The sequence below is a fragment of the Xiphophorus maculatus genome, chromosome 13 (genome assembly GCF_002775205.1).
Source record: "Xiphophorus maculatus strain JP 163 A chromosome 13, X_maculatus-5.0-male, whole genome shotgun sequence".
NCBI classification, from domain to species: domain Eukaryota; kingdom Metazoa; phylum Chordata; class Actinopteri; order Cyprinodontiformes; family Poeciliidae; genus Xiphophorus; species Xiphophorus maculatus.
The window spans coordinates 4,958,150-4,979,914 of record NC_036455.1 but is presented as its reverse complement, the minus strand read 5'-3'; the positions used below and the strand labels follow the sequence as shown (position 1 = coordinate 4,979,914).

The 21,765-nt window shown below is 39.1% G+C and overlaps 1 protein-coding gene across 6 annotated transcripts in view; it reads right to left on the bottom strand.

Annotated features, from left to right (window-relative positions):
- Nucleotides 1-2,903: 2,903 nt before the first annotated feature.
- Nucleotides 2,904-21,765, bottom strand: part of LOC102220232 (RNA-binding motif, single-stranded-interacting protein 3) — a 316,476-nt gene continuing 297,614 nt past the window's right edge. For 4 of the 6 annotated variants that reach the window (XM_023344472.1, XM_023344474.1, XM_023344473.1 and 1 more), the window contains 4 exons: nucleotides 15,469-15,579; nucleotides 8,470-8,562; nucleotides 5,619-5,740; nucleotides 2,904-4,017 (listed from right to left, as the gene is read on the bottom strand). In XM_023344472.1, the coding sequence (XP_023200240.1) occupies nucleotides 3,954-4,017; nucleotides 5,619-5,740; nucleotides 8,470-8,562; nucleotides 15,469-15,579 (390 nt within the window). In that variant the 3' untranslated portion in view covers nucleotides 2,904-3,953. Of the gene's footprint in view, nucleotides 4,022-5,614; nucleotides 5,741-8,469; nucleotides 8,563-15,468; nucleotides 15,580-21,765 lie in introns of those variants that run through there. The other 2 variants (XM_023344476.1, XM_005796429.2) reach the window with 2 other exon arrangements.

Below are 21,765 nucleotides of genomic sequence, written 5' to 3'. Positions count from 1 at the left end.
GATGGAAAGACAGGATCAGAGGAAAGGGAGTTGTTTGTGCAACCTGGTGGGATAACGAGGGGCATAACGGGCACTCAGAGTGGAGGGCGACCGAGGAGCTGCCATCAATGACTGGATATGGCTGGTGAGGAGCGCACTTAGTTCCCACAGATCTGCCATACTGGGCACATAATCAGGAAGGTGTTCAGGACAATTTGTCCTTTTTTTGGCTTTAAACACACTTCTACGGAGGCTTGTTAGTGTCACAGAGGAGAACTGATGGCAATGTGGCACCATTGCTTGGTTTTAGCCAGCCTTTTCTCTGTTCAAACATTTTACTTTTGGACTGGTTACAGTCCCTTACTGCATGGAAGCAGTTTTACAGCTTCTAGTGAAAAAACTAAATATAATTCTCTAGGTCATGAACTTTCTGTGTTGGCAGTTGAATTATTATAAGGAGACAAATAAAAAGCTTGTGCAAGTCTTTAATTCTCCCCCCCCCCCCCCCCGACATCAGACCAATAACCTGTTTTCTCTCCTATTTGAAGCTATGAACTGCATTTTTCAAACATTTTGTCAGCAAACTTTCCACAGCTGGGTTGCTATTTTACAAAATTTTTATAGGATTCATAAATATATATGGCTTCAGCATCTTTAAATAGATAGAATTTGGTGTTAAAGTAATGCTCTACGATCAAAGCTGGGGTTATATTTAATTACTCCAAACACCAGATGTACATGGACATTTTTATGGCTTTTTTAGGTCAGCCAGTTCCTGTCCATACAGCATTCTCTACAGTGACAAATCTTAATAGACTTGGTGGCCCCTACAGTTCTGTAAACGTCTGTGCATGGTGATAAAATAAACTTGTTCAGCCTTATTTGCCACAGTTCCAGCTGTTTTAAACATTTTAATGGTGCTTTAACTGAACATAAGAGCAGGATTTTCTGAAAATAAACCAAAAAATTATCACGCTAAAATATTACGTTTTTTTGTCTTGCAGTCGGTAGAAGAAATAACCTTCTGCGTCAAACATATGCCTTAGACAGCCTGAAATATTTAAAGTGAATTATCGTACAAAAATGCATTGCAAGGTGGCAATTGTTATGCTGGTGATTATGTCAAACACGACATGAAATGTGCCCCCTTCCAAAAAATGTTCTCAAATTAAATCATCTACTTTTCCAAATTTCAGTGTGAAGTTTAGCTATCGCTATAAAAGATAGATTTTTTTTAAAGCCTTTTACACATCTTGATCAGGCGAAAAATACTTTTAGAATACAAAAATAAGCTACATAGCTACACTTTGTTAGCTCATATGTTTTTACCCAAATTAAGCCCCATCAGAGCCCGACTTTTACTACCTACTTCACAACTGGACAACAACATTTTACCATCAACAGACTTTGACGCTGTGGGTTTCTTTTCACCTTTCCACTTCCAACACATTTACAGGTTTAGATGAACGGTACGCAGTTTCGAAACTAAGATAATTGACAGCTGGACACGTCACCAAAAGGCAAAAAAGTATAGAAAAAAAGTCCTTTAAGGTGTAACAAATGTCAACAAAATCAACCACTGCCTTGCTAGAGTACATGAGCAGAGCTTTTGGTGCAGCCCTTCATGAATCTGATTAACTGAAGTTTATGTTTGATAAATGACGATTCCTGGCTTTCCGCTCTACATGAAGACTTTGAATTAGTTTTGAAACGTGCAGCTAAACAATGTAACAAAGAAGGAATGCAAGCTAAAAGAAAATAAGAAGCATAGAAAGTGGTTTCAGTCATTGCCTGTCCTCCAGCCTCCTAATGCTGCCTTACTGAAGGCATGAAGACATCAAAGAGAGAGTAAATACACAGAAATATACCGTAAAGGTAAAAAAAGAAGAGTGCCATTTGGTGCCAAAGCTTATGCAATCACTTCTTGATATGACAAAGCCTGCGTTGTGTAATTTTCTTTATGAGTAGTAACTTACCTGCTTTAAAAGATGCAGCTAATGTCACTCAGTTTGTTTAAATGTGAGGAAAGTTGCATGTTGGGATGGTATAGTGAGCAAGATAATAAAAAATAGCAGCAAACTGATCCTCACTGCAGCTTATTTCACTGAGAAATGTTTGAGTTAATATTGGTTGAATCGACAAGGATAAAGAGACAAACAGAAACCACAGAGAGGAAAAACCTCAGCGTGTTTCCAGCAACCTTCCTCCTCTGCTCTAGCCAACTTTTTCCCTGCAGGATCTGAGCGAGAGGTGAGACGCACCCTCAAAGCATCAAAACCTCCACAAAGGAGGCTAAAAAAAAACACGTCACACAATTAAATACTGTCCGATTATTATTGAGGTTGTATGTGTGTTCTGTGAGAATATATGCTGTAGGTGTGCGTGCGTGTGTGTGGATGTGTGTAAGAGAAAGAGAGACAGATCGAACAAGCGTGAAAAATGATCCTGACTCTGAATAAAGCAGGATGAGAAGGATTGTAGGACTGGTCCGGCCATTAAGGTAAAAAAAAAAAACAAAAAAAAAAACAGAAGAAAAATAAGCAAACAAACAAATGACAATAACTGCAACAACATCTTCACCAACAACATTAACATCAACAACATCAACATTAACAACAAGGAAATCAAACTTAAAAATGAAAAAAAGGGGGGGGGGGGGGGGGGGGGAACAAAAGCAAAACTCTGGTTCAGAGTGTCTCTTCATCTTTGGTATAAAAATGGCCATCCATGGGCTGCATTTGATCCACAACTAGGAAAGACTACAGAAATTGTCAACAATTTCCTCTATTGCTTTTGCACTGATTGGTTTAAACCATAAGCTCCTACTGAATCTACTGTTTTATTTCACTGCCAGAAGTTATTTGAATTTTTTTTCTTTCTTTTTTTTTTTGCATTTTATTCTTTTTTTATTTATTTTTTTTTTGCAGTGTGACAAGCAAAGCAGTCTAGAAACATCTTAAAGCTCATAAAAAAGGTAAAATGTGGCCGATAAAAAGCACTAATGTCATTGAGAGCGGCATGTAAAATGATAATGAGAATAAAAAAACAAGTTCAGCATTTGCAACAGGCTGCACCCACAGCGCAGCGTGTCTTATGTTTTCTACTTTTTCCCATTGTGTAAAATCTCTTCGATGCGTCACCCTCCCACCCCATCCCAACAACAGACATTTTGTTTACTTCTGACACGTAGTTACCTCTGACATAATAATTATCAAAGTTTTCTTCTAACGAAGAAATGAAACAAAAAGCTTTTCTCTATTAAATCTGTACAGCTTATGTGATAGATTCTTTTTTTTTTCTCTTTAGAGCAACTCATTCAGCATTTTGAACCCCTCCCCATAGAGGTCCAAGAGACTGTTTTCTTTTTTTTTTGTTTGTTTTTTTTGTTTTTAAACCCTCCCAACTAGACGTCAGACTTCCACTCTGTAAAAAGTTTCTGGCGCCCTCCAAATTAAGGCCATGAAGATTCAAGAAAGAAGAAAAAAACCCTTTTTTTCAAATACATCTAGAAAACTAAGCTTTAACACTAGAACATAAAAAAAAGACTGAAAAGAAACCGTAGCTTAATATCTGAGGAAGACAATCTCTGTGTGTATCTCAAACTTTGCCTCCCCCTTTCTAATTACAAAATAAACTTCATCACCTACCAGCGCATTCAACCATTTTTTTTGTTTTCTCTTTTTATTTTATTTTTTGCCTTTTCTATTTTTTTTTTTTATTAGTTGAGAATTTTCTTTGAGAAGCTTTTCAAGCTTCAGCCCAGCCCTTTAGGCGGGTTTCATTCCCAGACTAAAACAATTTACTTCTTTGCACTGTGCCCAGTAATTTCCCCCACATCCCCTCTTTTCCTCAGCACTCTTTGCCTCAGTCTTGATTTTTTTTTTTTTTCTTGTAGGCCAGGTAGGAAATGAAAAAAAGTGTCTCTTTTTTGGTGCCTGGGCAATCTGGAAGTAATCTCTTTCTTTTCCTCACATTCACAGTGCAGCCACCCTCTGTCTCAAGGCAACGCTGTCACAGGAACATTCGCTCAGGCCGTTGCTATCTGATAAGAAGAGGAGAAAGCAGAGAGAGAGAGAGAGAGAGACAGAGAAAAGGGTTTGGAGTTGGTGGAATTAAAGAATATTTTTACAAACACAACAGAGCAACAGAGGTGACAGCTGACGGCACAATAAAGAATTAAAAAGCTGCCAAAAATGACACCAGCAGATTGGAATAATATGAATAATGTCTTAATGTCTTATTTTAGAATCAGTATTAAATGCCAGTTTTGTTCAAGAAATCATTCTTCAGACTGAAATAGTTTGCTGCTTTTTTTTTTTTGTTCTTTTGAGTAAGGCAATACAGCACCGTCAAGATTTATATAAATCCTGGAAGACTTAAAAATAAATAAAAAAATTAGATTGAGAACCACTGAGTAATTGGGCACGTATGATCTTTTTGTAAATGTTTTCATTTGTTTTTTGGTTGGGTCTGACAGTAATAGCCGAACCCTCTCCCAAAAATCTATTTTTAAATAAAAAAGGAAAATAATGTAACCCTGAGAGTAAAACAGGAAACAGAAAAGAAAATCTTGGATTCCACATTATGCGGAATCCTTACAACTCATATAAGTTTAAAGTAAAGGAGGCATTTTTTAAATTTCAAAAAGAAAGCATATATTTTTACTTCAACATATCTTTAATTAGTAATCCACGACTTCATTCGTTTATTTCTACCACTTTACTCCAACATAAGAAAGAAAACCTGCTTTTCAAATAGTATTCATACTCAGAAATCATCAAATGGATACAAATGTAAATTGTGAAATTAAAGACTAACTGCAATAAAAGGATAATATAAAGCTTTTCACACTTACTGACAAAAGGCGCCAATACATGCAGAGATCATTGATATATGAAAAAGGGTTTGTGATTATGAAAAGTTAAATAAAACATGAACTAATTTGACATTTTCCCACAATACTTTATGCAAATTATTTTGACCCTAGAGTGGAAGGAAAAGTAAGATGCATAAATCAAAAGTGGGAAGCACAAAATAGTTTGGCTTAATTAGCCTATTAAGTGAATGCCTTGATCACAACTGCTTTCTGAAGAGGCCAGTTGGAACATAAATTCATAATGAATGAAAGCTTTACAGAGACTCTCTAAAGCTTGTTCCAACAATCAGTGGCCGTAGGCATTTCGTAGCAGTTTCCTTGCTCTGTGAATTATAATAACTGATTCCCACAAGCCAGGAAACACAGCAAAGTGTTTTCTTCACCTTTATTTCCACTGTGAAATGTGTAGTAAAGGTTGCAGTTAACATGAATTTGGAAGTAAAGCTAAATTGTGAAATAAATGCTGCGAAAGGCTAAACAAAACCTCAGCTTGACTGACTTGACCATAATTCCCTTTTTTAAGTCATTAAAGTTGTATCATCATCCACTCTGGAAATCAAAAAGGTCAAATAATAATTACATTTTTATCAATATCAGGCAAGAACACCTCCAGATCAGTCGAGCACAGTCTACAACAGTTTAATGTTAGCTATATAAAATGTCTGCCACTGATGCTGTATTTTCTTTAAAGGATGATGACCTAACAAGTGACTTTGGCTCTAAAGTTCAAAAACATCTGTCCTCCATTGTCAGACTTACTCACTTGGACTGGTATGAGTAAGCAGGAACGTGATCGGCACTGTCCACCTGGATCTGTTGCTGCTGGCCAGCCACCTCCTGTGATGAAGGAGCCACCGTCTGGGGTGAGGCATCTGTCACCACTCCCTGGAAGAGTGGCACAGGAAATTTCTGGGCTGAGTAAGACCTCTGTGTGACAGCATCAGGCTACTCGGTGTGTGTATGGTGTGTATTGTTTACTTTTTTTCCCCTGTCTTTTTAACACAAATAAACGAACAAACAATCAAACATGGCAGTGTTTGAACCCAGGTAGGAATTTACCTTTCTGGAAATCATCAGTTTGTTTTTTTTTTTTCTTACCAGGTCCTTTCCTAGAACCCTCAAGGTGCATAGCTGGAATTACTAGATATTCCACAGATGTTATAAGATACTTTCTGGAATTTACCAACAAGTTATCTAGAACTTTCATGAAGCTTAGTGGGTAGTTTTAAGATCTGGGATGAAAACTTACCACATACTAAAGTTCTTTATGGAATTTATTAGATACTTTCTTGCAAACCTTTGCAAACATGGTGGGTACGTTTCGAGTAACTGAAAAGGGTTGGTACTTAGAAAGTTTCTGGTAAGTACTTAGTTTGTTGTAGGAAATATATCTTGTAAGTTCTGGGAAAAGTTTCAGAGTACGCATTCTGCAAGTTCCTCAAAGTACCTAGTAAGTCTGAAAAAATACAATGTACGTTTGAGGAAAGTTCTGGCAAGTACCTGTGAGGTTTCATAAAGTGACATTTAACTTCTGGAAAAGTACAAGCTCTGTGAAAGTTATCAAAGCTTTGATAGTGCAAGTAGCTTATCAAATAAACTACAAAATAAACCACTCGTAAATGTGAATTTTCTCTTATTTGGCTGAACAGACGTTTGCGACTTGGGACCGTTTGTGTTTGGGGTGAAAAACTTCTTTACAGATGGCTGTCTGCGCTAAATCCATCACAACAACCCTTTTAGCCTTTTGTATGTGTCGAGCGTTACTGATTGCACCCATCACTGAGTCATCTCAATCACCTTTAACAAGCTCTCAAGGATAAGATGTCCTGTCCATACATCAGCCCTGCAGTCACTGGCCGATACGGTGATCTACACCCCACTGCCAACGCCGGGACTGAGAGGACAGTGGTGAGGATGAAATAGGAAGAGGACGCCGAGGGCTATGCTACAACTACATCCCTCTTCTCTGTGCGACTCCTTCAAAAGCCAAGGCAGCAACTTTCTGAGGTGGAGGGCTGGGGAGTCTAAAAGGGTAGAAAATAGAAGAAGAGAGGGGCAACTAATGGATGTGTCAGGGGAAACTGTCATTGTCCGGTGGCTGGCGGGGGCTAACCAGGCCTCTGTGGCTGACGGATGTTTCAGGTAGCTACCGGCTCGAAGCGGCTGCGGGAGGAGAGAGAGGCCGCTCCGCCGGCGCTGTGTCTCACTTCAGCTCCTGTCATCTGATACGCGACTGATAGTCCATCTGAATATGACCGCACTGTCAGCCGCCAGACAGCTCGCCCGCTCTCCCCCGCTGCCCGCACGCCTACCAGCGCTACGCGTTCATCATTTCTCAGAGCAGACTGCCTGAACCTGCCAGGAGCTCAGACAACCACCGAGGAGGGGAGGAAGTCTGTGCTGCACTTCAAATGCCTTTCCCAAATACTCTCAAACTTCTGACTCATCCTGCTTTGCTTGCACTTTTTGTACTTGTTATTTTCTGGTCTGGGAAAACTATTAGAAAATACTTTGATAAATATAATCCTAATTCAGCACTTTTCATTTGATGACTGTTCTGCTTTATGTTCTCACATTTTTTTTCACATAACTCCAACAAATGTTAATGTACTTCATCTGGAATTTATATAAAGAGATCGAAACAAAGTAGTGTATGCTTGTGAACTAGAAAAAATTCAAATCACAATTAGAATAGTGTGGTGATGAAATATTTTTCTAGCCCGATCTGTGTCAGTACTATTTAGTACCACCTTTCTCTGTAATTACAGTGGCATGGTTTTTGGAGTATGTGTCTATCAGCTTTTATTTCTTGCCACATTTGACTTCAGCCATTATTCCATGAAGTCTGAGAGACTTTAATGACCTTATTAAAGAAGAGCAATCCCACAGCATAATGCTGCCACACCCGTATTCCACATTTGAGATGATCTGCTCAGCAGAATCTGCTGTGTTAGTTTTCTGCTATACACATTGTCTATGAAGGCTAAAAATGAACTTCCTCCACATGTATGTTATGTTCTCTTGATGCCCTTCCTTAAAAGCCAGATTTGTACTTTTAATTTTTCCCACCTGAGCGTTGGACCTTTGCAGCTGTTCCAGAATAACTCTGGGCCTCTTAGCCTTTTCTCTATTTAATATTCTCCTTCTCTGGCCTGACAGTTCAACGAAACAGGTTTTGGTAAGTTTGCAAGTGTACCATGTACTTTCCATTCTTGGATAGAGTACTTTGTAAGAAGTTCAAAGCTTGAGACATTGTTTTATAACATAATCCTGCTTTAAACTTCTCCAAGTCTTTCTTTCTGACCTCTTGCCTACTTTTCTTGGTGTTACTGTTGTTCACTAATTTTGCTTTGTTAGAAAACAAAATTAATGAACAACTTGTGTCTATTTAAGCTGAGAATATTTGCTGTTTAGATGAGTTCATGTAAAGGAGTCTGAGTAAAGAGGACTAAATAAAAATGCATGCCTCCGATTTCAAAATGTAAAATATGCAAAGAAAAAAAAAACTATTTAGTGAAGTGAAAAAAATTGTAAGTAGTATAATATTTTTACAGGGTTACGTAATGTTATCCCTTGTTGTTTTTCATGGTGTTAAGCATGCGTGGGGGTCTTACTTCGACAGGGACGGCTGTTGGAGGCACAGGAGTGTACTGGGGAATGTAGGTCCCTTGCATAGGTGCAGCGGCGGCAGCTGCAGCAGTCATGTACTGAAACACAATCACAAAAAAAAAACAACAAAAAAAACTTGCATGTAGTTAAACAAAATCCTTTTAGAAGAAAATTCCTAAGACACTCATTAAAATCGCAAATCCCAGAAACATATTAGAGCAGAAATACATTCCTGACATCAAAAGCAGATCGTAATACTTCCTCGGAACACTCATTCAATGTAATTATTCCCACAACTATTAGGAAAGCCCACACTGCTATGCTCTGTGAATCCTTCAGAGGGCGCTAAGAGAATATGAGTCCACCAAGAGGAGAGCGTAGCAGATCAGACAAGTGTAACGGAAAGAGAGGAAAAGGAGGAGGGAGAGATGTCCTGCTGTCCCGCCACAACTTCAAAAGGCCAAGCAGATACACCGGGTAACTGCTGAATAAATAAATAAATAAATAAAAAGAGTAAAAAGGGAATTTACTGCTCGTGAAGGAGAGCAGGAGGTTTGCAGCCTGTGGCCTACATTCCTCTAGTCACGCCTGGCTTGGTTTTTAACAGGCTCGCTGTACGGTGGGCATTTTACAGGCATGACACAGGTTTGCTTACATGTCAGGCATCGGGGCTTCCACACGCAATGCGGAGGAGGCTTTTCCCGCATCCTGGTGAAAGCCTTAACATGGGCCCAGTTTTAATTAGAACACGCCTTCATCAGTTCTAGTCAACGCAACTGTGCGTATCAGTGTCTGCATGTGTTCTCGCGTGCAGCTGCATGCGCGACACATTCATCACATGCTCCTGCCTCTTTTTGCTTGAAAGAACGACCGACAAAGACAAAGAGGCTTGGAACGATAATGTTGTGGTGCAGCGCCAACGGATGTGATCCGAGATAAAAACCGCCGGGGAGCTTCCCTTCTTCTTCCTGCTGCCTTCCGGACTGAGGGAAAAGGGAGGTCCGATTTGTTTTCCTTCTCTTTTTTCCCCCTCCTCCTCCGCCTCTCCGTCCTTGTTGGATGGCGGCGACGTGCAGCGGGAGGCGGTAATGGAGGGGCTTACAGCGGGCTGCGAGGCCCTTTTTGGCTGCGGGCCCGCCGATGCTGGTAGAGTGTCATTACCGGCAGCGTTGCTAATGGATCGGGTACGGCTCCACCGCTCACTGCTAATGAGAGCAGCTAAAGGCCACGGACACGGGTGATTAACTCCCCCACCGTTGCTACACGGAGCCGGGAGGATGCCCCGGGATGGATGTTAGTCTGTGTTCATCAGCGAGCGTGACCGCACAGGTCTTTGGACATGAATTTAAGGTTATCACACCTCCGGGGCTGTCACACTGAGGACAGGGTGAGGCAGTGTATCCAGACCTCCTGACACATCACATCTTCCCTTTCCTTCTTCCCTCTCACCTTCCTGTCACGGTCTCTTTCTTACTCCTTCTCCTTCTCAAAGGGGGCCTATCAGATTGTTGAAGTGACCTTCTCCCCGTTGAATCAAAACCATGCATACCAATTTCTTCTTGGGACTTGAGGTCTTCGCCTCTCCTCCCCATTAACTTATTCAGTCAACTCACCTGCGAGGGCTGCATGAAAGCAAATGAAGGAAAGTGAGAGATAATTAGCCATTATCACAATCTCCCTGTCATGGGGAAAATGTCTGTTTGAAATGTGATATTTCTCTGCAGGACTGGGAAAGGAATTTAGAATATATTTAGCAGGAAAATTTAATAAGATAAGATTTTTCCTCTATTATGACCGTTAGTTAACCTATTTAATATGGCAGGTAGAGTAAGTCATATTTCTGCAGCTGCCTGTGTGGCAAGTCAAGGAGATTAATTTTTTTTGTCCAATTTCAGCTCTCTTAGTCCTTCCTTGTCCAGTCAGGGGACAAGTTTGGGTAATATAAAGCATCCCTAATTGGCGATAAATGTTTCGTCACACACATTTACATCTATGCTTATGCACGAACACACGCAGGCCTGGAGCAGATGGTGTGTGTGTATTTTTGATGAACGGTTGGCTTGAATAGCTCCCTAACGAGGCTGGTGTGAGTAGACTCCTTAAGCCTCCCCGCTGCCATCACTCTCCATGACACATGCTCATGACTCCTGTGTAAATGCGGACCGCAATGCAGCAATGCCACGATGAAAATCCATAGGATAGACTAAAATACACTGTTGCCATAGTGGTTTGGGACTCTGCACCAAAATGACTTAGATCACAATTTATGTTTGGTGGGAGCAAGGAGGGAAGCAGGAGTGTGAATTGAGCATTTAGCTCACCACCAACAGCAGCCTGGCTAAATGTCCAACAACTGATCTTTTAGGCCACCATATAAAACAATATGCATGGTAGAAAGCTAGCACTGCACATCAGTGAACGTTGGCGGTGGCGGCATCATGCTGTGGAGATGCTTTTATTAAGAAAATACAGAGTAGATTGTCAAAGGTGGAAAATGAATGGGAGCTATATAGAGGAAATCTAAAACAGTTAAGACAGCAATCTTGAACATATGGTCAGAGCAACGATGGTTTAGATCTTAAAAATCATGAATCACTTTGGTCCAAAGTCCAGATCTTGACTTGAAAATCTCTATTTACAGATGTTCTCCACACAATCTGACTCAATTGGAACTGTTAGGTGAAGAAGAAGAAAAGGGCAAACATTTCAGTCTGTAGGTGTAGCTAGTGGAGATATCGCCATAACACCACTGGCAGCTGTAATTGCAGCAAAACTACATGCACACTTTTCAGATTAATATTATTATTATTATTCATTTAAAAAATAAACAATCCTTCTACACTGTTTTGGTCACATAAAACCCAAAGAGTTTGCAAATGTACAAAATGTGGAAAATCTAAATTGGTAATAAGTTAATGCATTGGAATCTCCGTGTAGGTCACTGAAGGTGGTGGAGTGTTTGGGATAGGCTCTGATTTCTATTGATATATTCTGTTTTTGTTTTGAAGTGAAATCCAAACTATTCATTTTGAAAAATACCTATGCCTGATATTAAAGTGCCTCTTTCAAACTCTAACCATTAGTGGAGCAACGGAGGTTTTATTTGAGCCCAGGAAAACTGAAACGAGGCACAGATGAGTGCGTTTAAGTGTCTGTGTTCCTGCTTCCTCAGCTCTAAGGAGTAGCTGAACTTATGAAAAGGAGTAACATTCGTCCATACTGCCAGCCTCAGCAGAATATAGAGAGTAATGATACACCCACTTTCATTTCTATGGCTTTATATATCAAAACAATAGACCTAGTCTTTGCCAGGTTGTAAAATTATTCAAATCCAAACCAACATGCACAAAAACAAACAACAGGTTTCACTGTTATATTATATGTTGAATGAGGTTAAAGCCAGTAAACATTTGCTGCTTACACAAGATCTAAAAAGCAAATCAGCCACCAGATGCCCAATGCAATTCAGTTACTGATCACCAATGTGTAGACCTCCATTAAGGTTGGCGGTTTGCTGGTCTTGACATAGGTGAGTGTTCATACAAAGCAAAGATGGAATGGTAAATTAACTTAGAAAATCAACTATTGCTGCCAATCAATCTGAAAAGGGTTTGAAGGCAACCTGAAGTCTTTCTTTTTGCAGAGGCATAGATTGTTTACAATTGGGAAACCAGACTGTGCAATGCCCAGGTGACGTTCTTCACGAGACAATTATAAAATAACACAATATCATGGCTTAGGATTGAAAAGCTGAATCTGAATGAACCAGGCAATTTATGAAAAATGGATGGATGAGACTAATCAACAGATGTTTGGAGAAAGCCAACACAGTATATGAGCTTTACTGGCAAGTGGATGCTTGATGCTTTGAGCTTGTTTTGTAGCTTCAGGATGTGAGTCAATGATCAACTCAAAAGTACTTCAGAGTCAAAAGTAAGGCTGTCTCTCTGACTGCAAGAGTTCAGCAATAAGGAAATGTTGTAAAGTATAGATTGGAACCTTTCTTGCCCATTTGAGTGTAAGGACAGAGCAGAAATGCTACAATGTCGGTGCAGCAGAAGGTTGGTAAAATAAAGAAAAAGCCAATGTCCTAAAAGATTTAAAGGACCGAGGAGAACAGTTGATATAAAATAAGAAACTGCTTTGTGCGTCTTCTGGGGAAGCAAGTTGTCAATCACCACCATTACAACGTAGACTTGAATTGTACACGCCTTGACGGGAATAGGATGAAGAGCACAGAGGGAAGGTCACCTCTTGTCATGTCAAACATCAAGTAGTTCACACACAGATGCAGATACTGACAGCCATGCAAACGCACACAGACACCAGTGACAAAATGACAAAGGGAACATATGCACTTCCACAGATGCACAGCAGCTAACAGGCGCAAACTGGCATGACAGATAGACTCCTGCTAAGTGTTGAGACTTCAAAGACCATAAATAAATCAGTAAAGGAGCAATATGCACCAAACATGGTGTCATAAATCAGTGAGCAGCATGGATGGCATGTTTATGTGGGCCATCCATAAACAGAAAGCCTGAGGTTCTTCAGTATTCTGTAATCAAGTTGTTTGTGCCAAATAGACACCCAACATTTTCCGGAGAAGCAGCTAAAATTCCAAGGCAGTGACCGTTAAGAGCTGGTAATCCATGCTCCCTCGTTATGAAGCACAATTTTCCTCCAGAACCACACAGCAAAATACCACGGCGTTCTCGGAAAGCTCCGGTCACCATCAGAGTGTCACAGCTTGGGCGGATGGAGAACATTCGGTTCTTTTTTTGGAGAGGAGAAGGAAGAAAAACAGCCGCAGCGAGCCCAGGAACAGCCAAGATTATTCTGAGGTGTGGCTTCTCCTGCCAGAGCCAGTCTGGATAAGTTGTTGACTCTGGAGACATTACTCACTGCAGGTGCTCTGCTGTGGCCAGGACGAAGTCACGTGACCAGTAGAAGCCATCAAAACAAGCCCCCAAAACCAGATGTGCAACTACATCCAAGGAATGCGCTTGAAGAATATATGCCGTCAGCTCCGGTTTACTACACGGATAGTTGAACATCCTGGGCTCTAAGCCCCTTTAACAGGCTTTCACAATTAGGTTGAATGAAAGGCTTTTCACATCTGGCTTAAGAATCAGCTTTACAGGAAACGCGTCTCAATCCCCGTTGATGATCAAGCGTGGCGTGCTGCGTGAGCCGCTCGGCCGCAGCGGAGTTCTGCTGCACAGCACATCGCCTCGGGAAAGCTAAGCAGGCAGTAAGGGGGTATACCAGACACGGAAAAAGGGAGGAAAAATACCGTAACCCACTTTCTTCTAGAACAGAACCCATCAGACATCAGAAGCCATCACCATAGATTAGCCAGTCTCTAATCCTGCCTGTTAGCACAGCTGGGGCAGATTAGGATGAGGGGGGCATTCCTGACAGAGCCAACATGGCGTCACAGTCGCTGACAGCTCACCTGGAAACACATGGGTAACTGTACAATACAGCACTGTTTCAATCAAACTCACACAGAGAGATCAAACGTAGCACCGGAGCAAAGCTGTCTGCTTGTCTGCCCCCAGGCAGCTGGGTTAGGGCAGACAGTCAAGCTTCAGAGCGGTGTGACACCTCTAAGTCGACTTGATCCTGAAATGTGAAGGCGGAGGTGGGAGGGGGTGTCTTCTTGATGTGGGGACGCCAACTGTACAGCAAGTGAATGAGCACATTAAGTGCTACTGATGGAGAGATATGTTTGATGTGTGATTTAGAAAGTGTGAGAAAGAATCTGAAATCAGAGGGTGAAAGTGAAAAGGGTGGAGAGCAGAGGGAGTAAGCTCTGCAGGAAATCTGTTTAATGTCGAAGATTAGGGAGGAAATACGCTCTCTCAATATCTCGCAGTGAATGCAAGCGGTTTAAAACTAAATAATATGACAGATTTATGGCTGAGAACATGTGGCGACAGACTAACACTGTTTGGCTTTTCCGAGAGGAAGCTTTAAAACCTCTCTCTTTAGTTCAGAAACTCGCTTTGGAGTTTCTGAACTAAATTAAAAAATGTTTTCAAAGATAAAATGGCTCCAAATTAGTCAACCTAATTTTAATCCCATCAGCAGTGCAGTTTTGGAGCAATGGTCACACTTCCTGATGATCAAATAATAAATGCATTTGATTAACTGCTCCTGGCAGCTAGTGTTGTATTAATTTCTGATGAAGCAGGAAGAGATTGGTTAGTTTTACCCAAACTGTGTTTTATAGGGTTTATTAAAAAATTATGACAAATACGACCTAAGATGCTTATCTCAGGTTGTATTTTTGGACTTATTGAGAATTACGAGTGTTTTGTGTTGCAGGATTTGAAGTTATAAAAGTTATTTTAGATCTCCATGTCAAAAATTATAGTCAATAAGGGACTAATACATATAATACAAATACACTAAAGCAATTATTATATGGTTTATCATTATTCACTGGATGAGCTTCAGTCAGATCTCTTATCAAACGTTTAAAATCTAAGTAATAACTAAGGTGTCATGCATAAAATCCACGCTCCTTTGCTTTTTTTAAATATATCTTGTTGGCAAGATACTATGCTGTTATCTCTTGGAGGCATTATAATCAATTGTTTTCCAAGTTTTTTGGAGGTCTCCACATTTTTTTTTTTGACTGCTTTCACTTCAGTATAAAAACCTTTATCAACTGATCATTTTTGTGTTTGTGCACTTAAACTAAACTTTTGCCTCTAATTCATTCAGGAATGAAAAGTAAATCCTGAAGGAAAGTGTGCATGAAATGACAAAAGTTGTTTTTGGGAGTAGAGGGCAAAGTTGGTGCAGCTTCTTTTTTTTTTTTTAACTTGAACCCAACAACAAAGCTGCTCATAAATCTTACTGCTGTGATCACACAGTAATGGCTGAAGTTGCCCTTGAGTATCAGAGTGTATCAGAGTTTTCTTGTGAGCTCAGAATTTTGTTCAAGTCTTTTTTTGTGTGTGATTCATGAGAGCACAATTAGGGGTACTCACACTTCCTGTAGTGCCCAGTGACAGATGGTTCATCTGCTGGGTTAGAGGGCCCATCATGCTGGCAGGCTGCATGGACATAGTGTGGTCCATGGCTGGTGTGATCACTGCACCCTGGAGAAAGAGGAGAAAAGATAATAAGAACAAAATGATCAGGACTGAGTCATTTCCCCTTCAATTTGACCTGTGGAAACTTTTAGATATCATAAAATCACCTGCTCCTGATAACTGAGTTGGAATTTTCATTTTATCTTTTTTTTTTTTTTTTGCACTGCTTCATGTTTATATTTTTAACTTCTCTCTGAAAAAAAGCAACGCTGTTTGCTGATGCGCTCATGACATTCTAACAACTTTATTCTGCAAATACTCTGCTTCGTTGGTAAAAAGATCAAAATATTGCACATATCCTAATTTATGCAGCTTTTTTGGCATGCTATCTAAATTTACAGGGTCTTTAATCCTCTAAAGCAGAACAGGAAGTTGCCAAGGTTGTTCACATAACCTGTTTTTACATACCGTCAAATGCAGAATTTTTCAAAAAGAAAAGAATAACAAAATAGTTTGTCCTTCTTGGCATGGGTTCTGAATAGGACACATATTAGTGGTCTCTTTTTTTTAACTTATTTTTCACATTTTTAACTGTCAGTTTAACTTTGGGTAATATTGGTACATATTTCCATATGTACATCATATATATATATTTAAGAAACCATTGCACTTATCCCCATTGAACACCATATGGTTTTTCCACCAAATATTAATTTCTGAACTTTTCTTGAGTTAAAACATTAAAACATTCCACGGGTTGTTTCTAAACAAATTTGTTTTCTTTCCATTATTTGAGGTCTGGAAGCTGTGCTTTTTTTGGACTATTTCTCATTTTCTCCAAATAAATAAATTTGTGCTTGGAATTTCAGAGACATGTTGTCAGTAGTTCATAGAATAAAGGGACAATATTCATTTTACTCAAACATATACCTATAAAAAGTAAAATCAGAGAAACTGATCATCTTAAGTGGTCTCTTATTTTTTTTCCATAGCCCTATACAGTACAGACCAAAAGTTTGGACACACCTTTCTAATTCAATGGGTTTTCTTTATTTTCATGACTATTTATAAGGCAAGAAATCCCACTTATTAACCTGACAGGGCACACCTATGAAGTGAAAACCATTTCAGGTGACGACCTCTTGAAGCTCATCAAGAAAATGCAGAGTGTGTGCAAAGCAGTAATCACAGCAAAAGGTTGCTACTGTGAAGAAACTAGAATATAAGGGGTATTTTCAGTTGTTTTACACTTTTTTGTTTAGTGCATATCTCCACATGTGTTATTCATAGTTTTGATGCCTTCAGTGTGAATCTACAATGTCAATAGTCATGAAAATAAAGGAAACTCATTGAATTAAAAGCTGTGTCCAAACTTTTGGTCTGTACTGTATATATATATATATATATATATATATATATATATATATATATATATATATATATATATATATAGGATGATCATTTTTGAGTTGTTTAAACGGAATGGTAGGTAAATTTAAAAGAAGAGGACAGGAAATGTTTCTCAGCAGAGGCTTTAGGCAGGCCAGACTAAATAAAAGGAGACGGTATCGATGGGTAGCAACTGAAAATGGGTAGATTTTGAGATCAATGTTGCCACCTTCAGTCCCTTCAGAATCATCCATATCTGTGTCTGAGGGTTTGCTCTCCCTCTCTGCTTGTCCTCATCGCCTCTCATATGCTCACTGCTCAGCATCCTCTTCTTGGTATAATGCACATCATGTTTTCCCTAATGGGCAGATGAGGCTGTCGGAAGCTTCTTTTTCATGGTGCAGTGAAACATGAGAGAAAGTGATGAAACCATTGTTGCTCTTTCATCCCTTGTCAGGATAGCTCCATTTCCCCTGGACTGAAGCTTTGGGAAGAGACCATTCAAAACTGGTCCTTTCCACTGTTCCACTCGCCTCTCTTCCTACTTTGTCTGTGTGTGCCTGTACTAAAAACGTAGCTGTGTGTGTGCGTGCCGATAAGTCTGCAGTACGCCGTGTGTAGCTTGACTGACAGCGCCTGTGAGTGCGTGAGCGTTCAACTCGATAGTGCGTGTTTGCGAGAGTGTGCATGTGTGCACCCCACTGGTGACTCTGTGTGGGCCTATTGGAGAACAAACTGTGCAGACACAGCCTGTCAGAATCGCTCCGCTTGTCTACACCCTGCATTCACAACACTGCCAGTTGACTCTGTTTCCTTCCTACTCCTCCTCTTCCTCAGTCTCCCTGCCTCTCAGTATGCAAACCTTCTGTGATACCTCTTGGAGTTACAACTGCAAAATATCAAACGCCCTGGGTGGAACGCTGAGATCAGAACAGTGTACGTGTTTTCCCTCTCTTGAAGTGCAACATATTAGAAATTATTAGTTGTGAAAAAGACTGAACATGTATCATTAAAGCTTCACTACTGAGCAATTCAATCTTTTAAACTGAAGAAAAAAAAATGTTGCAGTTAACACAAACAGCATTGTCTACACTCAAAATTATTTGCCACTGTACTTGGGATTGTTTTTCTGTTGCTGCCCCAATTTTAATTGACTTTTAGCTATTAAAAAATGGTACTATATGTGGATTAGTTCAGCTCCTTTTACTGCAAAACACACCCAAATTATCACTCCTCCACTAGCATATTAGGGTGAGTAATCACACAGGACCTGAAATATTTATATTTTCAACAACAAAAAACATTTTTTTCCTTAAAAAAAAAATTGCATTAATTTTTCACAAATAATTACTCATAACACTGGTTTCACTGAACATACTTTTGTGCTGTAGGCAACAAGAATATTCTTTCTATGCAACACAACCGAGCAAATGCTAGTAGCTGTTGGAATACTATGCTGGAGGGGAAAAAAACTAACTTCCTTTCATCCATTATCCACAGCCTCTTTATCCTGCAGAGGGCTGCAGGGGGCTGGAGTCTGTCCCAGCTGACATTTGGCAGAAGCAACAACGTGCACCAGGGAGTTTTCTAGTAACATAACAAACCTTAATCTAAACCAGCATTAACTGCTAATATACCAAACTTTTTTTTTTTTTAAAAAACACAAGAGCTTCACTTTAAATGAGATTTCTCTGCATTAATATATGTGAAAAAGTTAGGTCATCATATTTTCTTATTTTATTCAGTATCAATTTTGCATGAAAAGTTCTTATTTTTTTTAGTCATCATAGATTATGGTCAAATTTCTGTATCAGCAAAAATACTCTTAAAATAGTCAGCCATTAGGGTAAAAAATAATCTTTCAATGTAAAATGTGGAAGAACCATTAGAAAAACTAAAAAATCAAAGTTGTCAAGACAGCTGAAGAAATCCTCAAGAATGCATTATTCTTTTCTTAAAAATAAATTAAAAATAATAAGAAGTAGCAACTCCTGCATCCTGCAGAGTATTGCTGGCAGTCATGGTAAACAAAGCAAACAAACAAAACTGGCTGAAGAACTGCTGAGCAAAGCCTCTATAAAAGGATCTGACGAAAGTCTGACTCATTGAGAGCAAACTATGAAGAAAGGAGAGACAAAAAACTGTGCACAGTATAACTCAGTACCTGTCTTTATTGGTCTGGAGGAAGTTCCCAAGAGTGGCAATTTTATTCTTATTAGAGCTTTTAAAAATGGCAACTGTAAACAACAACTACTGGAGGCAACTCAGTTTCTCTCATTATGTAGGAGCCAAAGCATATAGAAGAATAGTCACTCTTGTCAAAATCACTGCAACAAAAAAAAAAAAAAAACGATGTAAATGAAATGACGTGCATAACCATTAACGTGAATTTATAGAAAAGCTAGCTGAGTTGTTAAATCACAATTTTTATGCTTGATGTAACATTAGTTATGTGTCGGGATACATTTAAATACTTTACATGTTTCTGGAAATTTAGTGCTTCATATTAATCTGTCGGTTTCCAAAACAACCCATGTGTATTGAGCTAAAATGTGAAACACTGAAGTTAATAAAATGTATAATAATTATAATTTGACAGCAAAATACAGAATAAAATAGAAAACGGAAAATATCTGCAGCCACTTCACCACTGGTTTCCATTACTAATAAAAGAAAAAATAAGGGAATAAAAAATAAGACTGCATAAGGACAGGGGAAAGTTATTAAGGAAAGAACTGATGGAGGTCATTCTGAAGACAATCAGGAAAAAAATGGAGGGTTGAAAAGCTGGGGGGATAAAAGCAAAAGAGGAGACAACAGGGAGAGAAGGAAATAGGAAGGAAAAGGTAAGAAAGAAGCAGCAGGAGCTGTGGGCTACCTGTTACTGATTCAGCATTTGACAATGCCTTTATAATGGGAAAGGGAGAGCAACGGAAAGGCTTAATTCACAGATATGTCAGGGAGAGTTAAGCCGATTTGTGATTTCGATTTTCCGTGTTTGTAAGACTGTGAGAGCGTTGGTTTTTACTGTGTGTGTGTTGCTTCACTGACAAGCTTGAGCGGAAAGAAAATGAAAAGGAGATTGACACAAATAGACAATATATGTTTCAGGTCTGTCCTGTGTGCATATGAGTGAAGGAAGATAACGGATGCTGCAGACCCACGATCTGTTACAAATGTATGAGGTGATGTTTACTGAGCTCCTCAGTGTATGCACATGATTTGGTGGAGATATTGATCCTGTTCAAGAGCGGAGATGAGAAAATATCCCCTTTCTGGCAGTAAAATACATTGATGAAGACTCAATGACCAGAAGAAATGTACAGTAAATAAGAAAAACAGTTTAATGAGCGCTCCTTCTGGGTAAAAAGCTCAGAATGGTGAAACCATGATCACTATCTGCTAATATTCATTACTCACTCTGTAAATTTGCTGATTCTGTATAATTTCTGTAGAACAGGTGGGACACACACATAAACGTCAAACAAATAGTAAGCGTTTTTACTGCTGGATCCATTAGGGTTGAAGGATGTCCAGCACACTCAACGGGCTGTTAAAGTGATTTACATTCAGGGCTGGTGTTACCCAGACTCCAGATAAGGTTAGTTGAGAATTTGCTCAGGGAACAAAGATCAAACTAAAGGGAGCTTATCCTTTCAATAAAACAGTTTATGGTTAAAAAAATCTGTTTTGTATAAAAGCACACTGAGGTGGGACTCCGATTACTTTAAAGTCAATATGTTTTATTTTAATTCAATATTATTTTGGTGGTTTATTGGACTAACTGCCTCATGGATGTAATGTCTAAAGACATTATATGAGCAAATGGTTGCAGTAATTTTCAATAAATTAGAATACATATCCCGATGAGGCTTATTTGCAAGATTAAAATACTTTTTGAAAATAAATTTTAACAGGTAGTAAACATTCTTTTTATTTTCCCACATTGTTGTATTCAATTGTTTTTATTGGTCTGGTGTAATATTGTAATCTTCAATGTGTTTCCATTAGTTGTAAGTGGGAAATCATTATAACAAGCAGAAGTCATTTATATGATGTTTTTCACTTTGTGAACTTAGTTATTGAAAAAACAAAATCATCATTGTATACAGGGTATAAGTAATTCTGCTAATAATTTTCTAATTCTAATTTTCTAATTTATCAAATTTGAATTTTACTGTGTGTTTGTATGGATAGTCAGACATTTAACACTGTTTTGTTTCTAGATGGACATATAGAACGTTTTATAGATAGATACAACATTGAGAACATCTGTGGGGGTGTTAAGCCTACAAATGTCTTTTTGTCTCAGAGATTATTACATTCAAATTATAATCACGGTAATATATTTGATAGCATTCCAATATTTTTCCAAATTCTGCTTCTGTTAGCAAATTGTTGGAGTGGATTTAAGTCATTTTAATCTAAACAAGGGGTTATATATATAACAAAATATATCTGATTCACTCCCACCTCAACCAGGGCAAAAAGCTCAATGCATGACAGCTCCAACTTTAAATATTCATCACTATAACCTGTGTTATGCTTGAAAGTGATGTTAAACTAACACTACCTGACACACTCAGGTAATGCGTTCGCATAGACCGAAAATAGCTCTAGTACACATGATCAAATCTTGTAAGTTTGAACCTGATAACGGACTGTCTAAACTATGAACTGAGCATTGTCCCCAGACTGGATAGAAGAAAGCCTGCGAGGTAAGAACTGAATGTGCTGCAGATCAGACAGAACATGAATGTTAGGAGGGCAGACAAGACCAGAAAGGAGGAACATAAAAACCCTCAAGAACATCAAATAGTGACCAAGGCTGTCCTCCCTAGTGTTTGTTAAAACAAAGCATCT